This window comes from Bombus pascuorum, chromosome 1, assembly GCF_905332965.1.
Source record: "Bombus pascuorum chromosome 1, iyBomPasc1.1, whole genome shotgun sequence".
Lineage (NCBI taxonomy): Eukaryota > Metazoa > Arthropoda > Insecta > Hymenoptera > Apidae > Bombus > Bombus pascuorum.
Window position 1 is genome coordinate 5,539,936 of NC_083488.1, and position 27,643 is coordinate 5,567,578.

A 27,643-nucleotide genomic window follows, 5' to 3' on the forward strand; every position below is an offset into this window, starting at 1 on the left:
GAGTTCGTCGTTATCACCACAGAATATATGTAATATTATAATCATATATGTATCTCGAATTTGGTGTTATATTTAAAATCTACTTAGACTGAGAGAACTATTTTTCTTCCGATCATAATAAAATTCCTGTTTAATTAAACGACTTTCCTTAAAAAGCAAATAAAATAATCAAAAACCATAATTGTTTCTTATTATTATTCTATACCTATGTTTGAATTCATAAAACAAAAGGGATCCTTAAACAATTTTTTTTTTTCATTGTCTTTAATTTTGTAACAATGTAGAATATCATTTGAGTAATAATGCAGCTGACAATTTTTGTTATCCCGTTTTTTTCTAGATATAAATTTTCCACCATTTTTTATCAATAAAATGCTTCAAAGACAACAAAATAAGCTACAGAATTATTGTTTTAAACAATAATGATCATTTATAAGAAAACAATTTCGTATAAACATATGAATAAATCCTAATTTTTATATACGATCTTAATTGCACATTCATAATAACAGATTACATGTAATCAATATTGCTAATTAAAAATACTCATATGTTACATCAAAGGGAATACAGCAAAATTCGCAAGAAACTGAAGTGTCCCAGTTTATAGTAATTGCTCATCTTATCCTATTCTTTTTATTTTTGTCACTTTTCTTTATATTTTTTTTATTTTTTTCTCTTTTTAATATTTTTTTTAATATATTGCTATCTTATTCTATTACACATACTTTCGGAAATCTTACAGCAACATTGTTCTGTCTGAAATTAATCGGCAGTAGAGTATATTTAGTTTACAGTGAATATATATTCATCATTCGGTAATTACAATTATTAGAAATAATGTGACTCCTCTGTAGCATTATTATAAATCACCTATGGCAAGGAGCGGCTCAAGTTCTTTCAATATACTTATATATATAAGTTAAAACTACATATATATGTATATATATAGTTTTCTTCTTTTTCTTTTTATTAAAATTATCAAATAATTAAAACAAGAGTTTTATAAACAAATACATTAATAAGAAAGACACGCACTTAATAAAATGAATTAATAAATGTAATAAATAAAATTCAATGACACCAGTGACTCCTTAAACAGCGTATCAATGGGCTTAATTAAAAAATATGAAAATATAAATTTATATTTCTGATCAATTACGTTTCTTGTTGTGTCAAATCACGATATACGATCGTCAAAAGTTGGTGTCTCTATGAATTCATTATTAAACTTCACTTCCTAGTGTACATATATTATTGCAAGTAATCACTCGACTTTATTAATATCCTAAGATTTAAAGGATTATATCCATCTACATTTTGAAATTTGCAATAATAGCAATAACAATAGTAATACTGGTAAATTATATGGCGCGGTAAGCAATTTTTTCATCCCGCTTACGTATCTATTACATGTATATATAATATCTGTTTATATATATAAATAGATATATATGTATGTATAATACATACATATATATGTATGTATATTTGTGTGTATGTATATATATACTATATATATTTCTTCCTACCTAATACATATACTACAATTTATTATCCGAAATCTACAACTTGATTATAATTTTTTTTCTGCGATACCAAGAGATTCAGTATGCACGCAGTATTTACTTGCACGATATTTTTTCTTTTTACAATTAATATTGTATTAAACTTTTGGTAAATTTCGATTATATTTGTAGATAATAATTATAACTATGCATGCTTAGAATAATTATTTATTTGGAATTTTTTCAGTTTTTTTCCAAGTAAGTGTGCACATAAAAATTCCTAAACTTTTTTTTTTGTTATATATCATTTTATTTTTAGTGTTTTTGCAAGAAACCGAACTCCTTGCAAAGATATACCACTTATCATTTTATCGTTCTTACGTACTTTTCATTACATACATAGTACGAGTCTAAGAGAGAGAGAGAGAGAGAGACAGAGATAGAGATTTTACTCAAATTCAGTAACGTTTAGAAACAATCAACTGAACTAATCTTATTAGTTAACATTATAAAATATGTAATTGTAATATATTCCAAGATATATCAGCACATATCATAGTCTTAATGATAATAGTTAATATAACAACAGTTCGATATTCACTGAAGAGCATGGGACACACAACATGTTTAATAAATAAAATGTGTATACTATTTTAATAATAAAGGAGTGTATGCGTTTGAAAATAATAAGTAAAATTATCGACATTGTATCGCAGAAATTGAATTATAAGTTTAGTAAACGAACTTATAGTGTAATCATGTGTTCATAAATTCTTTAATTAAAGAAAATTTAAAATCTAAAAAACTCTTGAAAAACAACAAAACATTACGAAATTATGTCTTGTATTTTAAGATTTACCTATAAGTTCGCTGCCATAAAAGTTTCTCTAAGCTAAAAATCATAAATTTATTTTGTGACAATTATATAAAGTTATTGCGGTAAAAAATAAAAAGTTTCAAACGTAAGTTAATTATACGTTAACAGGTACTTAAACTGCGACGTAATAATAATAATTAATAACATTAGCGATATACCGTTTTCATTAGTCCACACTATGAACGGCAAGTTATTTGCGGTTTTTTAAAGTGCTCCAAGACTTTTGCGACAGATCACAATGATTATAATATCACGCATAAAAATAATTCTAAAATCAATAAAAGTCATTGTGGATAAAACAAATTCAACTGAAAAAGAGAGGTACAAAATAGATAGTGCTGCAAGTATATAGAAATTCAAGACCCTGTCCGTATTCCTTTATAAGCAAGACAAGAGAATCTAAGCGAAAGCTTTAATTCGAAATCAGATGCCTCCAAGGGGGTGGATCGGGGGGTGGAGGCAAAGGGACTGGTTACGGTCGGCAATGACCTCTTTTTCTACCACCTTCGTTGCCATCCTCCTCTTCACCACCCCTTCTTACTTCAGTGTATCGTTCACCCTTCACACTTACAATCTTATTATCTAAGTAACGTACTAATTTTTTTGGTTCTGTTTTCGGTGCAACTGGACGATGCTCGCGTGAGTCGTCGTCTCTATCAACATAACTATACCGTGCAATGATACGTGATTTCAATTCCTCGTCGTTCACTCTGGCCTTGTTACGACCGTTTGGCTGTAGAAGATAATTACGCTATTTTATATCGTTTAACTCATAATTGATTCATTACTATGAAAATGCACGTACATGTGTATATACATGTATAAATTTAAGTTTCAAATATCATACAAAAAATAAATTATATATTTTATAAAAAGTACATACATTTAAAAATAGATACTTACTGTTAGAAAAGTAAGATTACTAACAATACTTTGCCCTGCTTCTTGTCTATGAAGTGCAAGTTGTGCTGCCTTTGCTATATCACCACCAGCAACTGCCAAGCAATGTCTGGCTTCTGCTGGACTTGCAGCTGGGAACATTTCTTGTAAAAGTGCTACTTGATGCCAAGATGATTCCTGATAAATAAGACATTCATGGTTTAAAATATCTAATAGTTACTTCAAAAATAAAGTAGAACAAACTTACTTCTGAAAAATATTCTCCACTAGAATCACTTCCAGCATCACTAGTTTCTGAGAGATGATGAACTCTCATTCTCTGCGTACCAGGAGGTAACAAAGCTGTTAAACTAATATGACTCAAGGGATCTTGAGGTTGGCAATTTTCATTCCCTTTGCTTTCTTGCCGTAGTTTACTTTCAACATCTAATAACCACTTGGATACTGCTTCTTTTTCAATAGTAGAAAACTCAGGAAGACAAGCAGAAACCATTTCACATAATCCATCAACGTCCAAGTCTTCCTCAAGTGCACTTTCTTCTACCATGCTCACCACATAGCTCAGGACAATGTCATCTATTAAGCTGGAAGGGATATCTTTATAAAGTACAAAAACATATTAAATGCAGTTATTATATAAGTTCCACATGTACATTTGCTGAATTATAAATAAGTTCGATCACTTTTTCTTTCTTGTTTTTACCTTAATTGGGCAGTTGGTACCTCTTTCCTCACAAAACTAAATAAAGACTTTTTGACCAACTCTTCCTTTTCATCCATTGTACGATTCATCCTAAAAAATTAATAATAACTAATTCAAGTAAAAGTCATCCATCACTGAAAGATTTCTATATATTTAATTTGATATTTATAAATTCTAAACTATGTTTCAGTTAAATTTATATTCTTTAAAGTAATCAGTTTATTAACAAAAATTAATATTATACAACCTTATTAGAACAATATTTATAGTCAATAATATTTCTAAAACAATTTAACAAGTGTCTTTACAAAATGTCAATGATGACATATAATGTTGTTATTGTTAGAAAAAATTATATTAAGGTGTAAAAGTTTTATTACAAAACATTTACACTACAAAGAAAAAGCACTTTAAAAATACATAAGTCTAACTCTTTTATCAGTTTACATAGGAAATAATTACAACAAACTATTAAATATTAATTCACAAATTCTACATTTGCAACATGAATTTTATAAATCAAATTGACTTTATTACACAGTACATTAACGGCGTTGAATTTATGCTTAACGTTAAATTTAATTCGCATAGACAATTTTATTTGAGAAATTTCGTTTCCGAAAGCTACTGGTCGTCCAGCTACTGTTAACTTTCCAGTTAGGTTAAGAGAAATAAGACAAAACCAATTACATGTAGTCCAAAACAGGATTGTATTCAAGAACTGACTTTTCTCGAATGTCTTTATCTCGTGCAAGAAATGAGAATAAAATCATTTTTCGTGGTGCATGAGAAAATAGAAAATGAATAAGTATCGCGAAGAAAAATGAGAAAGGGAGGAGAAGAAATTGACAGAAAGGTAGTAGCAGCGCCGGTCATATCCAGCTTTTAGCATTTTCGTTCATCGTAGATGAACGAACAATTTCGTAAGATAACATTGACATATTTCATCATGAAAATAGGTGCGAATACGAACCTGATCTTATTCACTTGCTCCAAGTCCCCGGATCGTACTTAAGGTTGAAAACTGATAAAAATTTCGTATACAAACAATGTTGCTCGATTTGACAGTCCGGTGGGACGGGTAGAGATAATGTGGCGCCATCACAGTCCGCGACCCATTTCGGGATCAAATCAGCAATCTCAGTATTGTAATTTTAATATTAAAACAACTCCAAATAGAAACAGTTATTCTATAAAATGAAATAATTTTCTACTCGAAATATCGTTTATGATGAATGAAAAAAATAAATATCACAAATTATATAGGATTAGCACAAATGCAGAAATTCGATTTACATCGGAGCACTAATATCGATACTGTAACCCCCGAAACTTATTTGTTGCATGAATATTAATCTGTACCTGTTGTATGTATAATAGAACTGTCTTTAGAAATAAATAAAATGAGATGGATTATTTAGTAGATTCAATTATTCAAATGAAATTTATTTTATGAATCAGTGATAACTTACAGTTCGAATACTGTTTGAATAAAACAAAAACTTGGGAATTGTGCTTTTTATTAATTGGGAGTATTGAACTTGAATGCTTGAAATTATATAATAACGTCTGTGCGATTAATTATGTTTATATTTTGAAACTCGACAATATTTTTAGCAATGAAATGAGAACAAGGAATTTTTCTATCTATTCAAAGAATGTAACATATTAATATATGTATAAAGATGCTAAACATAGAAGGAACTTGTATAGAATTACAGTTCCATCAATATTTAGTTACGATACATAATAATTTTTCGAATTTTCCCAAATAATCGATAAAATGTTTTTCTTTTTTCAATTTTATTTATAATTCTTTATTTTAAAGAAAAATAATTCGTCATAGAAAAATAGTAAAACTAGTAAATCTTTTAAAATAAAACATACTTAACGCATATTATTTCGCTATGTACTATTATAGCAGTTTATTTATAACTCATAATTTCACATGTTATACAATGTACATATACTTTTCAATCATACATGGATCTTTACAACAAACGTAATTTTGCCGCTAGCTTCGATTTAATATATACCATATACGTAGAATGTTATTTTTACATAACGCTTACATACACGTATAATGCTAAAAAGATAATTCTTTTTTCGAAGTAAAATTTACGCAATGATCTTTAGGAACCTACGAGAAAAGGTTGAAATGTAATAAAAAGTATGATATATCGAGTTATCACTTTATTAATTTTGCAATTTTATTTAATAATAATGAATTTTTACGATTAACGCATGAATGTATTTGATTTTCATTAATGTATTAGTAAATTCAGACATCTTATTCCATATAATGCCTACGTACATATTTAAAAGGATATTATTAAAATAAACAAATTTCATATAACACAAATAACAAAAAATATTAACCCGTTGTACTGTTTATCATTATATTATACTGCAAACGACCATGAAGGTTAACAGGTACAACTTTATTTTTAAGAAGCTATATCTTTTTTATGCTGTTAGCATATTTGTGATTAAAATAGGAATAGGTAATCTCCGAATTTTCATTAATGATTCAAAATGATTTTCATCGGATTCAAATATCATTCGAATTTAAAATAATCGATCAATTTCTATTAGGCTAATGAAATCGATCTACGATTTAAAAAGGTATAATATAAAAGTTTTTGTTCAACAAATAAATTAAAATTGTTTGACAACGTAGAAGTCATATATCGTATTCGAATTTCTAAAAACTATGCAAGAAAAGTAGTTATAGGTACTCTTGTAAATATGTGTAATTAATTAATAATATTCACTTAAATATCTCTCTCATACTTTCTGGCATAGTTGTTTGTATAGAAATATCAGTTTCGAACAGTGAACTTGAAGAAAATACTCGAAAGGTATACGTAGCCGCTACGATTCATACAGTAAGTGATAAAAATAGTTTTACTTTTTATCGTTTACGTTCTATTTACAATGTCGATGAAATATTTGTCATATTACTCTGAGAACAAACGGTAAAATCTCGATATATGTATAACTTCATGTTGCGTTCCGTCTGATTAAACACAAATAAAGTTAAAATTATATATATTGCATAATGATTTAATGCGATGATAGATTTCATAAAACACTATCACAAAAATAATATATAGATATATGTATATATACATTATTCTCTCTTGTATTAATTTCGAAGAAAAGAGGAAACTACTGAAATCAATACTTGATTAACAAAATAAAAGTCTCGTGACAATACTGGATAATTCCAAGAATTTGTTAAAAATCCGAAACGAACAATCTTACTCCATTTCCGTCAAACAAACCAAATACTGAATTCAGAATATCTCACTAAACCGGCTTCTTTTCTTTTGAACATTCGACTCCGTCTCCTTCACCGATCTCGAGTTCAACAGAATTATAATCCTCCCTAGATTCTTCTTCTTTGCAATCTTTGTTCGAGGCTGTATCCGTTTCTTCGACTATGTCTTGTTCTTGTTCTAAAAAGTCCGTTGGTACAAATTCCATTTGATCCTCGCTATCGTTTATATCGGGTGGGTCGGGTATCTCGCAGAAATGAATTTCTCTTTCGCCATCGGTAGCTTCGTTGCCACCTGGATCATCTTCCTCGTGTAAATTCATAAGTTTGTCAAAATTCGACGGAGTTGAACTGTCCTCGTTATTTTCGGGGAACATCTCCGTAGGACTAAGAGGGATATCTAGGGGTTCCAACTTAACCGTAGTAACCTGTGACGGTGTAACAGGTCGTTGTAAGCGTATCTTTGTAAAAGGTTTTGGCTCGATCGATTCCGAGTGTTGTCGTTTTTGCGCGCGTTTAGGACTAGAAGGCGTAGAAACTCCAGAAGTGGAAGGTTTCTCTTTGGTCTCTGAAGCGCCTCGAGGAACTTGTTGAGATACTGCCGGTTTCGATTGCGGAATAAGTAAAGGTGGCTTTGGATTCTGTGAAAAAAAAATATACTTTATAAAAACTTATATCAACGGAATCCTAGATTCATTAAACAATATAAAAACATCGTTCACCCGTGAAGAAGGATTTGGACCGGCTAATCCTTTTACTTGTAAAGCCTCAGCTGCGTTTAACAATTGTGGCAGTTTATCGTGAGCGACGTTTACTTCTCCGCGGTACATGAATTTGACTAGTGCTTCTACCTCCCAAAATTTAAGATCCTTCATTAAAATAATCGGATGCTGACACGGGTTTTCACGTAATAGATCCGCGAGATAATCGCTGCATGCTGACAGTATCATTTTATGACATTTTAACGAGCGGCCTTCGCAGGCCAGGGTGACATCGACAAACTGTTCAGAATCTAATAAAGATGGAAAACTGTTCTGCATGTTGCTATGATAACTGTTCCATCTTAAACAAACCTGAAAAACAAAGATATTAAATATTTAAGTTATTGATGTAGAAACTGATACGTAATAATGTCATTACCTCTGTAGGCTGTTGGTGTACGATATTATGAGGCACTCCCTGATTTATCTGTCGGGGTGGCATTTTAATGGTCGTAGGTGCAACCTGCTTTACTTTTAAGGGTATTGTTTTTAACACAAGAGTCTTTGGTTGTCGTTGCTGCTGTTGCTGTTGTTGCTGTGATATAGGTGCTGGTGCAATATTTCTAATATGAGATCTTACCAAGGATTGCGCTGCTATTCTTATAGTCTTGCCAGTTGAATTGGTCTGAGGTGATTGTAGTACTGTGAAAAACAACTATTATTACTTTCAGTTCATGAATATAACTACTACAGCTTATGAAGGTACAGATAATTCATGTCCATTCGTGTTCATTAAAATGATTCTCCAGAAAATATCAACAAGATACATTAAAAATGCATATATTCCCCAGATTGCTCACTACGCAAGTAATAAAAAGTCCTCTGATTACAGAGATCCTAATATTATTCATATAATAAATATAAACCATATTTTGAATTTTATCTTACATAAACTCATACACACTATAGCAATAACTATTAACAGCTTCGATACAATTATCAAATTACATACTATCACTCTCTTAATATGGAAGTACTAGCAAATGACCGAATCATTCAGAAACCACTCTGATCAACTTCATATATGGAAAAGTAGAGAAAAGTGAGTATTACAAGCATTATTACCCTAAATTCATCTTGGAATTTAGGATTGTTTACATCATCTTACTGCAATATAACTGATTCAGTCAACAATACACTACTAATTCTGAATACTTGTACTGTTAGATGCTTATAACTTGTTCCTTATTGTGAGTGAATTACTGGTCATACTGATGAATTACAGAGATGAATAGAGCTGAAATTAATAGTGGAACCAAATTATGGTATTAAGTATATAAGTATTATGTGCATTCTCATAAATGTATAAACATCCACAATATAATCATCAGTTCGGCTTCTGAAAGGTTCGACCAACAACTATTACCGTGATAGCGAGTGCCAATGAGTCTGCCACCGTGATGTACCCTGAGATGTCGATGAAGGTTCGTTGTACCACACTGTCGTGGATTTGCCCCGCCTCTAACCACCACTGCCCCACAGATTCGACACAGTGCACGTAGAGGATCGTTAGCACACAGATCAAAATGTGCCCAAACCGCGCTTGGGTTCGTCATAGAACGTAGACTACGTGCATGAGACCGAACACGATGTGCTGCACCTGCATGCCTATTGCTGGACGACGAGGGTGAAAGAGACGGCATCTCGACTGCCTCCAGGTAGGAATCCTCCTCGTCCTCGGGTTCCTGCTTCATGGCGACGTCCTCGAGCCGGATGCCCTCCACGATATCCGCGTTGGAAGACGTGATGACCTTCGCGTGGCAATTTCGGTCACGTTGACGCTCCTGCAGGAGACGACGGGTAGTCAGCTTCACGGTGTCCTTGCAGGCCACCAGTACAAGCCGACCCACCGTCGTAGCCGTCGTGCTCGTATTTAACTCGCTGTTTTGTCGATCGCCAATTCCACGCTGATCGTATTTTCGTTCCAATGGCGTATTTTCTCTGTGGGACGAAAACGCGATACAGTACTGCCGCGTTAACCCACTAAGAGCCAACGTTGCGTTAATGCAACATTTATGCAATTTTTATTTCAATCAATTTATATTATTAAATTTTGGTTTTTAATATTGTGGATATGAAGAAAGAATTTCAAGGGTTTGCTTGGTATTTTTTTTCAATGCTATTTTGTTCACATGTATTCTCCGAGTTTATGAAATTTAAAGAAACTGAGATATTTATAACGTTATGAGTTATGATAAATCATGGTTCGATATTTAACAGGTATTGTGGCTATGAAAAAAGAATTCTGTAAAATCCATGGTACTACAATACCAGGAAGGAAACTTGTTTTATTAACGAATTTTGAATCTCTCTTCTTAGTTTGGATAATGAAAAAATGCTAGGTAAAACATTTTTTGACTAAAGAGGACAGGGTAATGCTCCACTAACTGACCACGGATCAGAACCTTATTTCTAGGAGATACGTTTCTTCTCCATTAAATGTGAATAAAACAGAATACCTGACACATTCGTTTATTTTATATAAGTACGTAACACTAGAAGCTCAATGAAATTATAATAGTTTCGCGAAGTGATGGAGATAGCGACGATCAGTTCATGTAGCAAAATGGTGATTAATTAATGCAGAATTACTAACATGGATATATATGTAAAATGATGTCATAAATGTATAAATGTGTCAGATACTCATCTTCCACTCTCACTTAACCCATTAAGGATCAAGTTATGAAATATAGCGTAAATAAATAAATAATATACAGCACTAAAAAATGCACAAATTTGAAAACCTGGAGATCTTGAACATTTGAAGATCTAAAAATCTGAGAAGTTAAAAAGTTGTTGAAAATAAGAACTTTAAAATAGTATGTCGTATTAATGCAATATTGACTCTTAATAGGTTAATGGAGAAGATATTTGGGATTTCCTAGATCTACCTCTCTGAATAATTGGCCAAATAAGGTTCACATCTCTGGCTAGTTAGAGAAGTATAGCTGTACTCTACACTCTACACAAGACCTAAGACAACATAAAGAAACGACATTTTCCCGCGTTAATTCACAAATCGATTACTCGCAACAACATCTTGGCATTGGCGTCCTAATCATACTTTTTCTTTTACTCCATAGACGAGCATGAAGTTGAAAAATAAAAAAGGAAAGATGTATAGCATTATATTGTAGATTAATTTAAATTAAATTATGTCAATACCATGAATATGCAATTCGGTAGATCCGAAATGATGAATCAAGCCTTAGAGTTAATCACTACTATGCTCCTGTTATATTACTACACATTTGTTATATTACACTCGTAAATACAATTCATATGAGAACAAAAAGAAAAATATTCAGTCCACTTTTTTACTGAAAAAGTAAAAGTTTGCACATTCATGAGTTTGACACAAAGAAAATGATGTGATGGTGAGTAGTGAGTATATCTCGGTTGTAAGTGAATCTATGATGATGTTCGTTGATTTACCACGTTTGGTTAGTCGAGAATTATCATATCATGTAACCTATTTCAAACATCGAGTAGAATGAGAAATTAGATCGTAGGATCGTTATCCAATAAACAGATGATGTTGAATTCTGATTTCTGGCTGTGTAGAGCAATTTTGTAAGAGAATAAGAATAAATAGATGAAAAAATATATTTTCCTTTATTAAACTCTATCCAAAATAATGTATTTTTTATATTATGTTAAAAAACCCTATAAATAATAAAATACTCCTAATCTACCAATATAAATATCATAATTAAATTTGAAAGTATTGACAAATATAAGTAAATACATTTCACAATCCTAAATACTAATACAATAACAATAACACACAAGGTGTTAAATTCATAAAAAGAATAAATATTGAAATACTATAATATATGATATAAATTTTTCGGTATGGTGAGATACTGTAAAAAAGCGCTAACGATAATCATACTGAGTAGATAAAGTATACATGTATATAGCGCGTTCACGCACTATCTTTCTCGTCTCTGAATGCCTCTCTATTACTCCCACTCCTTTTAGCACACCGTATCATCACTCAGTAGACGACACACGGATAATACGTATTAACGATTTATCCGATGAGAACGTGCGATAGTATACCACACATATATTACGCAGGCCAGATCGATATTGCATTGCAACGTGTTAGTTGACACAACTATCAAAAAAAAAAGTAAGAAAAAAGAAAGAAGAGAGAAAAAGCTTAATTCCCATAAATCTACACGTACGTACGATCGAAAACGATCTAAAAACATCTACGGAAGTTCTACTCCATCTGCGAAGTTCCTTTCTTCTTCTCTTCTTCTCTCTCTTTCCTACTTTAATATCTTCCCCTCCCTCTCCACACTATCAAACCACGTTTCCCGTCTCATACACTACGTTCTCTCCATCCTTCTCTCTTCTTTATTTCTCTCTCTCTCTCTCTCTCTTTCTTTCCCTCTCTCGCTCCTTCTACCTTTTTCGCATTATCTTACTCGCTCTTTTGTTCTTACTCAGTTCTCCCTCTTCTTCTTGCCTCCCCGAAGAACTCACTTGAGCGACTGGCTATAAAATGGCAACCGTTGCGGCCAAGCACGATATCGAGTAGCACACGCCGCTGCTACGTCGTTACGTTTACTCTACCTCTCTGTGTTTTTTTTTCCTCTCTCTTTCTCTCTTTTTCTGTTTTCGTCCCTCTTTTTTTCTCTGTTGTTCGTTACGGTGTCACTTAGACTGAATCCAGTTCGTTGGTCGATTCGCGGCTACGAACCGGTTCGATTTTCGGTATTGTGCGCCGCGTCAGAGAACCGTTGTACCGACAACGACCACGCGACAATTTATCGACCCTCGTACGATATTCCCAGGAGTGATATTCTAAACTACACAAATGAATTGCTCGATTTCTCGTCCAAAACCCCCCCCCCCCTCTCTCTCTCTCTTTCTCTCTCTCTCTCGATACTTCTCTGCTCGATCAGATTCTTACCAAAGATCAACACTGGTTTCCTATCGCGTTATTCTCGGCGTGTCTAATCTCGCTGGCTCGTGTAAACGTCTGACGATTAAACCGGTATTGGGATACGATCGTCCGTGAACGACGACACAAGCAAATAATCGCCCAAAAATCTGCTCCTCTCTTTCTCGTTCCTTTTCTTTCGTAGATACGTCGAAGACGTACAAATATATATGTATATATATATATATATATATCTACTCGTCGCGAATAGGAAAAATTGTCGAATGTTAGAGAGTTGTAGCTCGTGTAGGGACGCGTTTATATTTCTACTCGATCGACCAAGAATCGCTACTAAAATCCGTGCGAGTTTTTTTCACGACGCGTCTGGACGAGTAAGGCTCGCTACGAGAGCGGAACGATTTTCCCCGAAGCCGAACCCGGGAGTGACTAAAATCGAAATCGGTGGACGAACAGGGGCGCGTCAGGGCGCGCATGTGCGACGGCGCCGCCGGTCGTCGACGCATATTATCCGTACCGTGTTTCGTGTTGCTATCGTGTGCGCGTTCCCGGGTCTCTCTTCGCTAAGGAATTACTAACCGACCTGATCACGTTCGACTCACTCGAGCCTCGTCCGAGCGAATTCTCATCGATCGGGAGCCGCTTACCACAGCTCCCTTTTTCTCGCGCGCATCTTCAAGATGCCCGCCATCTTGGACACACTGTACACGCAAATTGAAATGCATCTCTTGTCCATTGAGTCGCGTTCTTTACGCGGTAATTAACCCTCCGAGTACAGACTTTGAAATAGAGCTAGAGAGATATTGATAGTCACAATCTTCAATAATTATCGATTACTTTCGATAGTTTAAATTCCACGAATTTTTCTAACCAATGAAATCTATGGTAGAATTGGTAGTTAAGAATTGCAATCTGTCATCTGATAGTTAGATTTTAATTGACTTCTATTTTGGATATTTATGAATGAATATATATTAATAAATATAAAACAAAAATACCAAAATTATCGATAATGACAAAACAACATCGATTGTTTTAGATAGCGAGGGTTGTCGATAATAATCGATATGTCGTCGGTATTTCGCTATCTTCACCATGAGATCTATCACTCGAACGAAAAATGAGAAATTATAAATAAATGATACTGTAAGAAAAGTAGATAAATATTCCCTTGTGTTTCGTTCATATTTAGTTTTACTGCATCTGTTGTATAAAATTGTTACATTATGTACAAAGCGAATGTTGCAAATATTAACGAAAATAAAGTTAAATGCAAATAGAAATTTTTCTTCTCTTATTTGTTAACTCGTCATTTTATGACTAACATAAATAGTTTCTGAAACTTCATGCGTTATTACTTTAGATTCGGCAGATCTCCAATGATCTAGCTATAGAAATGCAAGGATCGAGAGCATATTCACACTGATGGTTTCCAAGCGATTACTTTACCGTTACTGTGTTTCATTTTAAATTGTGAGCGGTTTTATTTGTCTGATTTCATTTATTGTATTAAAAGATGGCGAGAAGATCTTATTACCATTTTAATACTATTTTAGAATATATTTTCTCATTATAAAACAAAATACGTTTTGCCTTAGTTATTTACATAATGATAAAATGTTTATTAAAAAGAAAACAAATTATAATGCTCTATAAATTATTGTAATTATTATATATTGTATTATACTCTATAAATTAGTGTAATATGATATTTATCACACAATATATTCTCCTATAGTATTTATTAGTAACTTCATAGTTAAACAAAAATAAAGTTAACGATCCAAACGATTGCAAAAATAATGAAGTAATTACAATTTTCACGAACATTTCGAATTTTATGTTATATAAAAGACCGCCTGTGTGTGTACGTAAGTATACATAAAATACCTGTTGGCCATCAATCGCGCGATAATACTCTCGCCTGATTTTAGACGAACGATCGCTAACAATAATCTGTTTTTGAATATGTGGGATACTGCGGATTTATATACAGCGATTACGCTAGGTATTAACATTAATTCAACAGAATGAATTCATGTATTTTCCACGTAATTATTAGTCCTGATTGATTGAAAGATTCAATTCATTATAGTTGTAATGCTAGTCTAAAATTATAGATCTAAAATTATATATTGTATAAATTCCTAAACACTGACATTTATGTATTCTTAGTCGTTTTAATTAAAATTAATATTTATGCGATGATCTATATGCTAGATAATTGAATACGACTACATATATTCAGTCTTCTTTCTATAATAGAATCATTCGTACTTCTCATTGTAAATGTAATAAGAGTTACAGTGTTTAATTCGTTATAACTTTCCAATTCATTCGTAGTAATATTAAATCGGTAGCTAGAAATATGAATCTCTGTTTTTAATCGTATCTAATCACTCTACTGATTTTTCTGTTCCCTATTAATCTTCTGGAGAATCATTTAATGACTTTCATTAGTGTCTTAATTTAACACACAATAATTTATTAAATCACATATCAAAAAGAATTATCCATTCTACACAATACTATATAACATATAACAAACCATTTCCAATATTGGATTTCCAAGATTGGATTTTGATTATTAATAAATTATTAACAATTATAAAAGTCTTCAAAACACTTACTTTTCCTGGCTGTAGCTCGCGTCTTCGGTCTCCTACCTTTCTTTTCTGGTACATTATTCTCCTTGTGAAGCACTCGTTGTGGTACGTTCATAGACTTGACAGTATTTCCTTCTACGTCTACGAAACACACAAAGTTTAAACGTGATATTATGCATTATGGAAATATCTCCTCAGATGTATTTTTGGAAATTCAGGCAAGAATCGATAAACGAGCTAAATCATAATCAATGGAAAAGTTGGTAAACCTACTTGTTAACACGCTAGGTTTGCCAAGAGCCAAGTACCGTTTCCTGGCAACCTGAACGGCCGCGAAGTCTGGCTTATGATTGTGCTCCATACGCACCCTTGGCTTCGTCCAATTCGTGGTAGTGATAAGACTGCCTCTACAATGCATAGTTCTGCGAACACATCTCCATCGGGTATTGTACGGTTGCTTCTTGTGTAATGTATACATGTAACCGTGGTGAATTAATTTTGGCCCGCCTTTATTCGATAGTACAACCTGCAGAGTTCGGAATCTTTAATTAGACGTTTCATGTTCTATAGTCATATGAAAGTATTGTTAAATATAAAATTAAATATACTTAGATCTACTTAATTAATATGTGATTACTACGATAAATACAGTCGCGTTCAAATACCTTTTGCAGTCATTGTATATATTATTATATGTATATTACTACGAAACAATTATGTAAATATCCAGTTACATTTGACTTTTTGATTCGCATAATAGCGAAATAATAATTGTACTTTATATAAACAATTCTAACTATTTAAAAAACTTGATAATTAAATATTAAGTGATTCTTAAATTCTTTTATTTTATACTTCGGCTACGTTCGGATCATCATCGCTAGAATTCCCGGCAAGAACGGACGATGTGGAAGCTTCTTCCTTGATCTGCGTTTTGTTTACGTTGGACGCACTTTTCACGCGTTGTGGCATCCTGCTCGTTCTTTTTTTATTTTCCCCGGTGCTAAGTACTGTAAACTCTTAACGGCCTATTTTTCGTGACACTGACCTAAAAAGATAATTAGCATTACTAAAAAGAAATATTATTAGAGACATTTCTGTATATGTATAAGTAATCTAATTTTAATAAAGTGTTGTATTTTAAACTGTATTTTGAGTACACATACTATTTTTCTTTTTAATACCAAACATACACCTCATTAGTAATATTTATATATTATAAAAAGACATTTATTAATATATTAAAAAGTTCTATTGAATGATAAACGAAACTTATTAATTATCAAATTAATTTACTACTAATTCACATTTTATTTGAATGAAAGGTTTATTAAAAATTCTGTTTATGACATATATACTTATAAACATACATATAAACTTTCATTTCATTTTATTCACATAAAACATTAAATTTATCAAAAATTATGTTCTATCATGTACAGAATAAAGATAGCGACGCATGCCAAGCTTCACTCCCAAATTCAGACGCGATTCTTCGATCTGAGGCTTGCACGGCCGCCGATCTCGAGCGATATACCGGCAAAACGATTTGCGCAATTGCATCTGTTAGCTCGGCTTCTATTACTGTGAAATCGCCTAAACGTCTCCATACCTATGCACGCGCCAAAAATAGTACGGAACAGAGAAATGAACAGAGAGTCTATAGAACCTCGGAAATCGTGCGTGCTAGAAATTTTAGTCTGCCTCGTGTTCGTCCGCGGGCTGACCATTCTTTTTTCAACCTCTGCCTTCCTTACTTCGTCTTTTTTACACTTCGCTTTCGATTACATTGTTTCGTTTGTCCAAATCTAAAATTGCATTCACGGCGAAGTGTGCGGAGAAATCGTCCATCTCGAAATTAATTGGAACAAAAGTCAAAATGTTCGTATTGTTTATTATTGAAGAAGTAAGATTATATCGGGTTCCTAGAGATGTAAATTTTTTTTAGTAGATTGCAATAATTGTAATAAATAAAAAGTTTGGAAATTGATTGTAAGAAATCAGAATTTTCGTATTGTTCATTTTATTATTGATTATTGAAAAATTAAAATTATTTGGAATATCTAAATCCGTAATAAATTAAATAAATTATTGAAAGAGTTTATCTTTGTAATAAATGACGAGTTCCATTCGAAAAAAGATAAATGTACACATTGCTTAGATTGCGTTTCTATCTCATATCACTGCGAATATTTAATTTGTCCATCCTGTCTCTTTTTTATCGAATATGTTTGCACATTTATTGGTTTTTTGCGATTTTCTAATATTATTCTTGTCAACCTTTTTATGTAACTTTTTTTACTTCATATTATTCCGTATTACTTCATGGAAAGCGTGGAAAAATATAAGATAAAAGTTGGTTCGAAGTACTCGTCACTTCGTTGTACCAATATCAATATTGATGTCTGTACATGTCACTGTCCAAAGATTTTGTTTAGTTTGTTATGTAAAGTGTGAAAATTTGAGAGACGTGTAAATTTATAATAAAAAGCACATTAGTAATTAATGTAAAAAATCCGTGCGTCATTGAACGTATCTCTGCTGCAATTTTTACTTTTCGTTTCCACCATCTTCGAACTAACACTTCCGGTAAACACGAAAGTAGGAAAATTCCGTAGAAGTGGAAGCTCTAAGCTTCCGTAGAAATCTAAGCTCCTTTTTCTCATTTTCCAGAAATATAATTCCAAAAGAGTGTAATATATAATAATATAATAAATAATAATATAATAAATAAGTTATAAGAAAGGAAATATATTGACAATAGGAACTTAAACAAAATTACAAATTAAGAACAGCCGTGACACAGCCTTTCTCAACATCAACGAACGCATGGTTGAAAAATTAAGATGAAATTTTTATTTACCCAGTCATCGAAAAGAGCATCATTTTCTACATGAATGAGAAGTATCAAAGTAGCAATAATACTCACGTTTTGTCGATGCGTAATTCTATCACAAAATTCGTAGGAACGTTCAAAGTACAGTTATGTATATGTACAGTATACATACATAAATTGAGAAAGCAACGAATATAGAGGAAAAAAAGAAACGGTAAGAACTCTATCGTTTATTCTATAAACTTAATCGCGATTCTGGATCTGAATCGAGATGAATCGATATTTAGGTAACGAGCGTGATCACTTTTGCCGGACAGGCTGCCTTATAGCCGTTTTCGCGGAAACTACCGAATGGTCAACAAAAATGGCGAAACGCTAGTGATTGGATTTTGCGCAATAAACGCCACACTCTGGAGCAAGGAATATGGCACCGGACAAGCGCAATCAATGAACGGCACTATGGCACCCGTCTGTGGTTTATTCACGCGCCATCGTTTCACACTTTTACCATTTACGCACGGATGGCGCTTTCTACGAGATTGTTACTAAATTATCTCAGTTTTTGTCTGTCTTACGATATTACATGTTAGGCCACGATTAGCGATTAGGATTGAAGAGCAATAAGCGGTAAGCGGTAAGCGACGATCTTTTATCGCTCGTCGCTCAGCTGCTACATATGGCCTATTCCATGTATGTAGATCTATAGGTTTGATTTAATTTTTGTGGCTCAATCGTCACTTGTTTTGTCGCCCTGTCGCTTATCGCTCACCGCTTGCTGTTTACCACACTTTTGTATAACGGTCTTTGGTTTATTAACTCGTGTCGATAGGCGTCAATCTATGAAAAGATTGACAATAACTATACGTTCATGTCTTTGTTAAGACGACTATTCATTCATGTGGATTGTAAATATATATATATCTATACAGTATAGCGTGTTTTAAGGCAACACAGGATAACTTTTAATTTTTCGTCTGTTTTCTGACATTATACAGTCTTATTAAGTGGCATCGATGGACTGAACATCGATCTATGGAAAAAACTGACAGTAGCGACACACTCGTATCTCTGCTGAAACAACTGTAGATACATGTATATACCAGTATATACATATATATATAGTATCTCAAAATATGTGGAGAGTATTTGTAGGATCAATTCTAGATATTGAGATAATGAAAAAAATTTCATTGCAAAAATTTAGTTTGAGGATTCTCGTTTGAGCATTATTTGCAAGTTGCAAACAATTTTATTTCACTCTAGAAATATACTCGTATGGTAACTTTTCTTGTTATCTTATGCTTCATGTTTCTTATTCTGACAATAAGATTCACGAACTGAAATAAATGGCATAGGATCTGGATAGGATTCTGATTGTTAAATTAGAGTGAGAAATATGAACGGTGAGTAAAATAAGAAAGTTAAAAGTATAATTGTTAAGCTACAAGGAATATTTTTTAAATTACGAGAAGGATGGAAAACATATTTAATTTAAAAATCAAATAATTTGGAAACATAAGATTAATTGTCGGTAAATGTGCTGATTTTTGTGAATTTGCTGAAAACGTGACTTATTATAGTTAAAAATATACAATAAAATTATTTGTATGGTGTTTTCTTCTTTCAGTAATTAAAAACGAGGATTGTTTCGGCGTTTGAATAATGAAAGACATAAGGATTTCAAAGTTAATTTTCTGAAGAAGAAAATCCCATATAAAATAATTCTATTCTATTTTTCGACTTATTTTTTCATGTAGAATCATTCATTTCCTATAATTGTATCATAATTATTAATGTGTACAGAACATTCTATATATATATACATATATGTGTATATCGTGAATTCATCGTGATTATCGATTCTGTAGTAGCATAAAAATATTTGTTTTTCATGGCAGAGTTGTAATGAAATGGTCATGGAAATCAATACGCATGATAAGACATTCTGAATTGGTAAAATTGGGAACATCCGTATCATCGTAGATAAAAGCCTGTAACTATCCGCAATGATCACTTTATAGCACAGGAATATACATATGTATATCAAGATTCATTGTGTTCTGAATCTATAATAATCTTTAAAAAAATCCCAAAAAGAAGATACTTTTTATTTAACCTATATATAATAAAATCTCCCAAATATTTAGTTGCACGTGCTCTTAATATGTTGTATTGCATGTTTAAAAAGTACAATGTATGGCGCTGTAAAATATTGAACAAAATTTATGTTGGAAACTGAAGTATAAAACATTATAAAACAAAGCTATTTTTTTGGTATAATATGTCAAGTATTTGGTATATTTCAAGTATGCTCAGTTTTTGTTTTTTCTTTTCAACACTATTTTGCTACGCGAAATTCGATCCGTCACGTTTTACTACATTCTTTATAGCATTTAAGTACTATACGATCGTATTGTGTTATTCTTACACCATCTAGCCGTAACAATTCGTCCTTTTCTACTTTGACTTGATCATCGCGTATATTTCTATCTGATTCTACTTTTATGTTCATCTCTTCTCTTACTTTATTTAGAATCTTCGTTCGCATATTTTTGTCGTATATTTATATTTTCTTTTAATGTAAAGATTCGTTCATTTAAAAAACCAGTACAAAAGAAATATCATATGCTAGATTATATGACAATCGATTTTTGTAATAAAAATAAGAGACGAAGAGTGCTTTGTTTTTTTTTTTCATTAATGTTTCCATGCTTCAATATTTTACATTAACAACGTAATTTGAAAAATGAAAAATAATAAAAGGCTTCGAAATATAATTTGTAATTCTATAAATGTTATAACTTTATGAATTATTCAATACACCAGCGAGTCTGTTTCTTTGAATTATTTTTATTAACCGTTCCAAAGGGCATGTTAAAAGATTCGTTTGTAATGGTTCATTGTTTTTAATGTAATTTATAGAAGTACAATATTAATTAAATCGATTATATTAAATATTGTTTCCTTATATGCACTATGTAACCGAATAACAATATAGACAAGACTAGCAGGCGGTGACCTTCGGTAGCATTACTCCTTCACATAGTTTTTCTTTCTTCCTCGTCTTTTAGTCATTTTTTCAACGCTGTATTTGATCGACTTTCTTTTCACAAAGGTTTATTCATTTCTCTTCTCTTCTCTTCTTCGTCATAATACTTTCCTCGTTTTCTCTCTCTCTCTTTCTAGCATATGTAGTATGTAATCTTTCATTGTTTCTTGGCAGCATTTTTGAACGATGGATAATAAATATCGCAATGAAATAAATATCAAAAGGAAGCCCGTTCGAACTTAAGGACACGAGATGATCAATTTAAAAATATCATATGCTCTTTTTAGAAGAGAATTGAAGGAGAAGTCGGTCCTTCTGGTAGAAAAATCATATACGCGTTTTCAAAACTGGCGGTTTTAACATAACCCTCATCCGCCCCTCATTTTTACAATTTAATGTGTCTCTCGTGTGTCAAACTGACACAATCGTAAAACATCAATGAAACGAAATAATTATTTTTTCTCCTTGTCGTTTACATACATTCACACTAATTCTTCTTCACAAGTATCGGATTTCATTCGCACGTGTTCTACTTCGCATTGCTTCGATATTACTGTTCTTAGCTTTGTCTCGCGATAAAGAGAACAAAAAGAAGACATAACGCCTCTTCTCTTCTTTATACCTATACGAAATTTTAATATTCAAAGCTATGCATATCTAGTTGCATTCTGGAGGGGATGTACAGTGAATGCATAATTGTTGTGCAACAATAACAAGGCAATGAACTAGTCGTCAATGGACTTGATAAGAACTATGTGTGTCAGATTGACAGATAGGGTCCTTTTTATAACAAATGTTGTCACACCCTTTTATCGCATGTTTTGCCCTTGACAATACTAAATATATATATACATATATATATTCCACGTTAAAAAAATAAAAATCACAAGGTCAGATCAATTTTCTACAAATAGCGGAATAATATCACCTTTCACGTGAAAAATGCGTCAAATTGACACGAGGTACGGATGAGGATTAATATAATTAATTGTTTTAAAGACACAGGCAACAAATGTAGTATTGAAAAACTTTGTCATGTGTAGATTTGTGTCACATGGGATTTAGTGTTGCAGAGAAAAGATTTTTATTCATAATTAACCCTCCACGGACCATTTCATATAATTTATTAACTTACAAATTTCAATTTTACCAAGAAACATTTTCTAACAGTTTTATTTTATATCGTTTAAATATTAATTAATAATCAGATAAAAGATGTCACAGAATGGATTATAGAGGGTTAACGAACATAATTAAAATCTGTGAAATTATATACGCTTTATGCAAATTCACCGAGGGCATTATTGAAATAAACTTATCAAACATTAATTACCAAGCACACATTATCAAATTTCTCTATTATGTTGATAGCAATATAAAAACGTAGAGGTGCGTACGTATATATGCATATCTTATCGAAAGAAGAGCGTTGGAATGTGTATTGTGAATACACAGGTTAGTGCAATAAAATATAAATACAATAACACAATAATATACATAATTATATAGTATATATAATATATATATTTAAGGGCATAGCGAAAAACACGTGAATATTTTTTTGGAGCATACGAATGAATAACACAAATGGATGCATCAAATCATCGTGCATACATATAAAATTCTTTTCACACTAATTATCGATAACTTCGTATATATACAAATTTGTTGTCTCTTTCCGCCTATATTTGATTCTAATGTAATCACATTGACCGATCGGCCGTTACTGGAAGTGTATCGTATATATATGCACGTGGAAAAGTTGATCGAAACAGAAAAACGAGTTGCCAATGCCTTCAAAATTTTAGCTTTGATAACATATTGTAGATGTTATAATACACCTTAATATACCTACCGATATTTCTGTATCTTGGCTCACGTTTGAATGATAAACGTTTTAAACGTAATCATTTCTCCAATCGGGTAGTTACAATCTTTTGCCTACTGATTTTCCTTCTTTTTCTTGTAGAAACGCTTGTGTACTTTGTAACTAATTTATGGTTTCATTTTTTGTTACTATTTTGCTTTTCGAATAATTTTATTTATTTTATATTAATATTAATATTTCGCTGTGGTTGGAGTTTGAGCAGTTCAGAGAATAATTGGTTACTTCAATTCCAATAGTATCAATGTTGAATATTTATTGAAATTATATTTCTTGTTCAAAATTATTTAAATTTTTAATTAGATGATGGTAAGGTCCTAATAAAAACTTTTGAGCTCCTGTCTTCTCTTGTCTTTAAGTTTCTGTCTTCCTTTTTAGGTTAGACCTCTAATAACAAACGCTTGGTATTCTTGATGGTTAGGGTTTGCGTTAACATCTTGAAGACTTAGATAAATGCGTTGTGTCTGTCTACCGATGACAGATTTGAAAAACGCTGTATGACATGTGATCTTAGTGTGTTGAGTTCTACATTGGTATTCTTGATTTACAGGAAAACGTTTCAACGCACTTGATCATGAATAAAAACAATGGGGTAATCTATAACGTGTTTTGACAATCTTCTCCATTACAATGATTTAGCGGTGATCGTATTACATTTGTGTCAATTATAACAAGCTGGATGTTTTGGCACTCGTCAATGTCCTTTTACATCTTCAATTTCACCAAAAACGAAACAAATTATTCGTACAAATGCTCGTTTTACACATTTAGATTTATTATTAACTTAAAATTTTAAGATTCATATATATGGCTATATACCTTATAGATATATGTTATAGCTTTATAGATATATACTCATAAGGAATATACCTTATATAATAACTTATAAATAATCTTGATAAAACATCTTGAGATAAGGAAACAAGGAACATTAAAATAAAAAGGATATATCCCAAATTTCATCTATTTGTTTAATTACAAGAAAACAAGTAAATGTACTCGATAAATTCGAGCTAACTTAAATATATCAAACAAAGCTGTAACAAGTGCATTTCTCCATTAAATGTCTCCCTTTTTTGTTTTTACAAATGATCGAATTAAAATAATAACAATAACTAAACGCATACGAATAGTTCTTTTTTTAAATACAGAAATAGTAATTATACATGACCACCCAAACATCTGATTTGGTCGGTTTGGAAACAATAACTTTGTTCGTTGATGGTGAAATCGAATAATGGAACCGAGCGTGTGCTTCGACGTAAAATCATAACCAAATATCCATCTATGAATCTTACGTCGCAGTACAAATGAACGAACAAAATGCCAGATCGCGACGACACAAAGGCACGACGAATTTGTAACTCCTCCAACTGGCATTAAAAATGTTCCTTTTCGATCATTTCGATCATTTCGACCATTTCGAGTCTATGCTTTGTTCTTCGTTAACAAAGTAGTAGAACATATTTTGTAATTCCAAGAAAAAAGAAAAATCATGTACCACGCAGACTCGAAAGGATTCGATGCTAAATTTTGAACGTTCAATCCTCCCAGCTTTCGTACTATACATAGTTTTACTGTATTACAGCTTATTACATTAAATCGTGAAAAAGTTCACTCTAAGGAAATGGTTGGGCGTCTAAAAAAATCCCTGCTTCTGAAAGGATTAAACGATCTTTTACAGGAAGGAATTTTTCACTACTTCTACACATCGTAAAAATTATGAAAAAGGAAGAAATTTAGCGGGTGTTAAAATCGTTTGGCAATGTTGTAAAATACATACTCGCATAATAATAATCTAATCGCTTCGATTTATTTTCTACAATTAATGTTAAATCTGTTTCTCTTTCCCCCTTTCTTTTCTCTCAAATCTTTTTCTCCGTTTTGGCAAAAAAGAAATGTAGCAGGACGTGTCCTCTATAACGCAATACACGATAGAATCTTATTGCTTAAAAGATCACAAAAATTCACTGGAAGATTGAATCGATTACTTAAATTAAATAGTCAATCAATAAAAGACACATCATACACGATACTGATTACTTTTAAAAATGTAAAAATACAAATAATTTGTCCTTTCTTACGCATCTTTTATTTTTGATCACCAAGATATAGTGATGTAAAGAGAGATCCCGTAAAAAGAAACATATTTAACGAAATACCAATGAAATCACAAGGTTTTATGGCAAATGTCGAATAATTTCGATCAGTATTCGAGCTACCAGCTCATGGAGTTCACACGTCGTATAATTTCAAAATTGCACTTTACGATATAACTATCGTGTAGTATGATTTAAAAGTAACAGACCGATAAAAAGTATCAAGAATCAAATCTTTCAGCAACAAACTTGTTCGAATATTTCAAGTGTCTCGTTACCACGGATCAACGATATGCGAAATATCGATATTAAAGAACGGAACTCCTTTTTGAGACGGCGTCATGAAAAATATACAACACAGATAAAAACGTATGGTCATAAATATTTGAACTTTCTTTTCCCTTTTCTACCGTTAAACAAAAAGACGACGTATTTACTCAAAGGTGATTACACTCTTTCTGTTCAGTTCTAGGAGTTATAACAAAGTGACTTTTACATATGATAACTTCGAAAGCTTCGAATATACGTCTTATCATCCGTGTGTGTATGTCTTTTTTTTGGACCAGTTTCGTAACTGCATCTCTCTGTGGAATTGAATATCTCTAGCGAACGCTAATTTAATTATGAACAAATAGAAACATCGAAAAGGCCAACCGATGGGATGTTTGAACATAGCAATTGCTCGTTGAAAACGGCGAGCAATGAAGTCGGAGAACAACTCGCACCATTAGATTATGCTTCTGTACGATTAGTGGTTGTTGTTTGTTATAACGCTTTTCGCGATCCTCAACCAGCGTTCTGAGCCGTCAAACAATTATACGGCACACACGTAACACCAGGGACACCAATGAATAACATGCGTTTTGGGTCACGGTACTTCGAAACAACAGAAAACGCAGCAGTACTAATAGCACCCCGAATTGCACAGCTTTGTGAATCCAATATAATCTGAAACAGATTATATGAGATAGATTAATATCATAATATATATATAAAAGGATAATTTCAAGATATTTTCTAAATTAAATGTGAAGATTACAAGGGAAAATATGATAAGTACAATTTGGTTCATTTTCTAGTTCTGATGTCATTTAGTGTTTAGAAAAAGGCGTATTTCGATATAACATAGCTAAAAAGAGGAACAGCCTATTTGATCTAAAGACATAAGTCTTTTAGCAGTAGATAACATAATATCTAAATATGATATTCAATGCTTTTGAGAAATTAGTATTCCTTATGCCGAATAATCAAATATTCTTTAATTTCATAACCAAATTTAAGAATTAAAAAACAGTTTTAATAATATGTGATTGATTGACAAGGTATTGGGTTTCAAAATGCTTTCATATGTAAAGCATTTTTCATCTATTGTCTTCGTATACTTATATTACGTTGATTCTTCTAGTTAACGATATTAATTGTATCAAGACATTGAAAGGATTAAAGTGTATTAAATATGATCAAATATACGTGTATATGAAAATAAGTTTGCAAGTAAAAATCACATTGTACTTCATATTCTGTATTTTTTAAATTTCTATTTTTGTTATCAGGAAGATTACTTACTTCCTAAGATGTACACGAGCAGCTGGCAGTGTGTCCGGGTTCTCCTTGAGGAGGAAGCGCCGAATTCCCAAAATATAGTGTTCCAAGTATGAAGCCCAGTCAATTTGTCTAACGTCGAATGTAAATGTCTGGCGATCCTCGAGACTAAGCTCTTCGTTTAATTCTCGAACATTATCATCTTTGAATCTCCATTGTTGCGTAGTAAAGTATTCCAAGTATTTGGTTGCTTTTTCTAGTTTCGATTGTAATGTGACCATATTGGCCGTCTTGCCCTTCAGTCGAAGAGTAAAGTCTAAAATGTGCGCCGGTACAATGTGCTGGATGAGCATGCATATTTTGTTCACTAAAGCGGATTTGTGGCACCTGCCACCTGGGTACCAAATCACATCGTTGTATGGGTGCATTCGGCTGTACTTGAATGACAACTCAACGAACTTCCTCCAGGTGATCGGGTTTTGTTGGCCTGTGCAGCAATTGTATATGGGAATCGTCTTCGTGCGATTCGTCGCGGTTTTCCATGCCGCGACGATCATCAAATTGATCACTATGTCGACCGGCACTATATCAGCTACCATTTCTCCCCGACAAAGCATAGTTCTGCGATATATATAACGAATGTTTATTTATTTAATAACCGAGTCAATCATTTCAATTA

General features: G+C 32.2%; 4 protein-coding genes and 1 long non-coding RNA gene across 12 annotated transcripts in view; 1 reads left to right on the forward strand and 4 right to left on the reverse strand.

Moving 5' to 3' along the window:
• Nucleotides 1-457: 457 nt before the first annotated feature.
• LOC132914289 (CUE domain-containing protein 2-A) lies at nt 458-5,106 on the reverse strand. Of its 2 annotated transcripts, none has more exons than XM_060973287.1 (5): nt 4,962-5,106; nt 3,989-4,078; nt 3,533-3,869; nt 3,289-3,462; nt 458-3,118 (listed from the first exon to the last, which is right to left on the reverse strand). In XM_060973287.1, exons 2-5 carry the CDS (start codon nt 4,075-4,077, stop codon nt 2,858-2,860), a joined length of 861 nt encoding a protein of 286 aa, XP_060829270.1. In that variant the 5' UTR covers nt 4,078; nt 4,962-5,106; the 3' UTR covers nt 458-2,857. The 2 variants fall into 2 exon arrangements, with proteins under 2 accessions (XP_060829270.1, XP_060829260.1); XM_060973277.1 differs by lacking the exon at nt 4,962-5,106 and adding an exon at nt 4,679-4,866.
• A 792-nt stretch (nt 5,107-5,898) lies between these two features.
• LOC132914007 (protein tramtrack, beta isoform-like) lies at nt 5,899-18,724 on the reverse strand. 4 transcript variants are annotated; one of them, XM_060972748.1, is made up of 7 exons: nt 18,483-18,724; nt 16,409-16,601; nt 15,827-16,079; nt 15,578-15,694; nt 8,409-8,671; nt 7,991-8,341; nt 5,899-7,909 (listed from the first exon to the last, which is right to left on the reverse strand). In XM_060972748.1, exons 2-7 carry the CDS (start codon nt 16,523-16,525, stop codon nt 7,301-7,303), a joined length of 1,710 nt encoding a protein of 569 aa, XP_060828731.1. In that variant the 5' UTR covers nt 16,526-16,601; nt 18,483-18,724; the 3' UTR covers nt 5,899-7,300. The 4 variants fall into 4 exon arrangements, with proteins under 4 accessions (XP_060828731.1, XP_060828749.1, XP_060828740.1 ...); XM_060972766.1 differs by lacking the exons at nt 15,578-15,694; nt 15,827-16,079; nt 16,409-16,601; nt 18,483-18,724 and adding exons at nt 9,396-9,970; nt 12,960-13,125; nt 13,188-13,387; XM_060972757.1 differs by lacking the exons at nt 15,578-15,694; nt 15,827-16,079; nt 16,409-16,601; nt 18,483-18,724 and adding exons at nt 9,396-9,970; nt 12,960-13,155.
• On the forward strand, nt 13,566-14,230 carry LOC132914431 (uncharacterized). The gene is made up of 2 exons (XR_009659588.1): nt 13,566-13,703; nt 13,987-14,230. It is a non-coding gene; the product is annotated as an uncharacterized LOC132914431 (long non-coding RNA).
• A 2,551-nt stretch (nt 18,725-21,275) lies between the features above and the next one.
• The window catches only part of LOC132914152 (homeobox protein PKNOX2-like), a 115,268-nt gene continuing 108,900 nt past the window's right edge, over nt 21,276-27,643 (reverse strand). The window contains exon 9 of the transcript XR_009659522.1: nt 21,276-25,972. The gene's annotated coding sequence lies outside the window, so the exon portion shown is untranslated. The remainder of the gene's footprint in view (nt 25,973-27,643) is intronic.
• The window catches only part of LOC132914089 (putative fatty acyl-CoA reductase CG5065), a 41,605-nt gene continuing 38,231 nt past the window's right edge, over nt 24,270-27,643 (reverse strand). For all 4 annotated transcript variants that reach the window (XM_060972910.1, XM_060972934.1, XM_060972927.1 and 1 more), the window contains exons 5-6: nt 26,989-27,585; nt 24,270-26,370 (exon numbers count right to left, since the gene is read on the reverse strand). In XM_060972910.1, coding sequence (XP_060828893.1) covers nt 26,229-26,370; nt 26,989-27,585 — 739 coding nt within the window. In that variant the 3' untranslated portion in view covers nt 24,270-26,228. The remainder of the gene's footprint in view (nt 26,371-26,988; nt 27,586-27,643) is intronic.

What these genes read in the sequence shown, in the direction of transcription:
- LOC132914289 (XM_060973277.1), bottom strand. Translation starts at nt 4,761, where the DNA reads ATGATTTTATTCTCATTTCTTGCACGAGATAAAGACATTCGAGAAAAG. An exon ending in AATCCTGTTTTGGACTACAT is followed by an intron (nt 4,079 to 4,678) that starts GTAATTGGTTTT and finishes TTAATTTTTTAG; the next exon opens with GATGAATCGTACAATGGATG. An exon ending in GTGGAGAATATTTTTCAGAA is followed by an intron (nt 3,463 to 3,532) that starts GTAAGTTTGTTC and finishes CTTATTTATCAG; the next exon opens with GAATCATCTTGGCATCAAGT.
- LOC132914007 (XM_060972748.1), bottom strand. Translation starts at nt 16,525, where the DNA reads ATGCCACAACGCGTGAAAAGTGCGTCCAACGTAAACAAAACGCAGATC. An exon ending in GCGAGCTACAGCCAGGAAAA is followed by an intron (nt 8,672 to 15,577) that starts GTAAGTGTTTTG and finishes TGTTTTTCACAG; the next exon opens with TACTACAATCACCTCAGACC. An exon ending in TACACCAACAGCCTACAGAG is followed by an intron (nt 8,342 to 8,408) that starts GTAATGACATTA and finishes TTTGTTTTTCAG; the next exon opens with GTTTGTTTAAGATGGAACAG.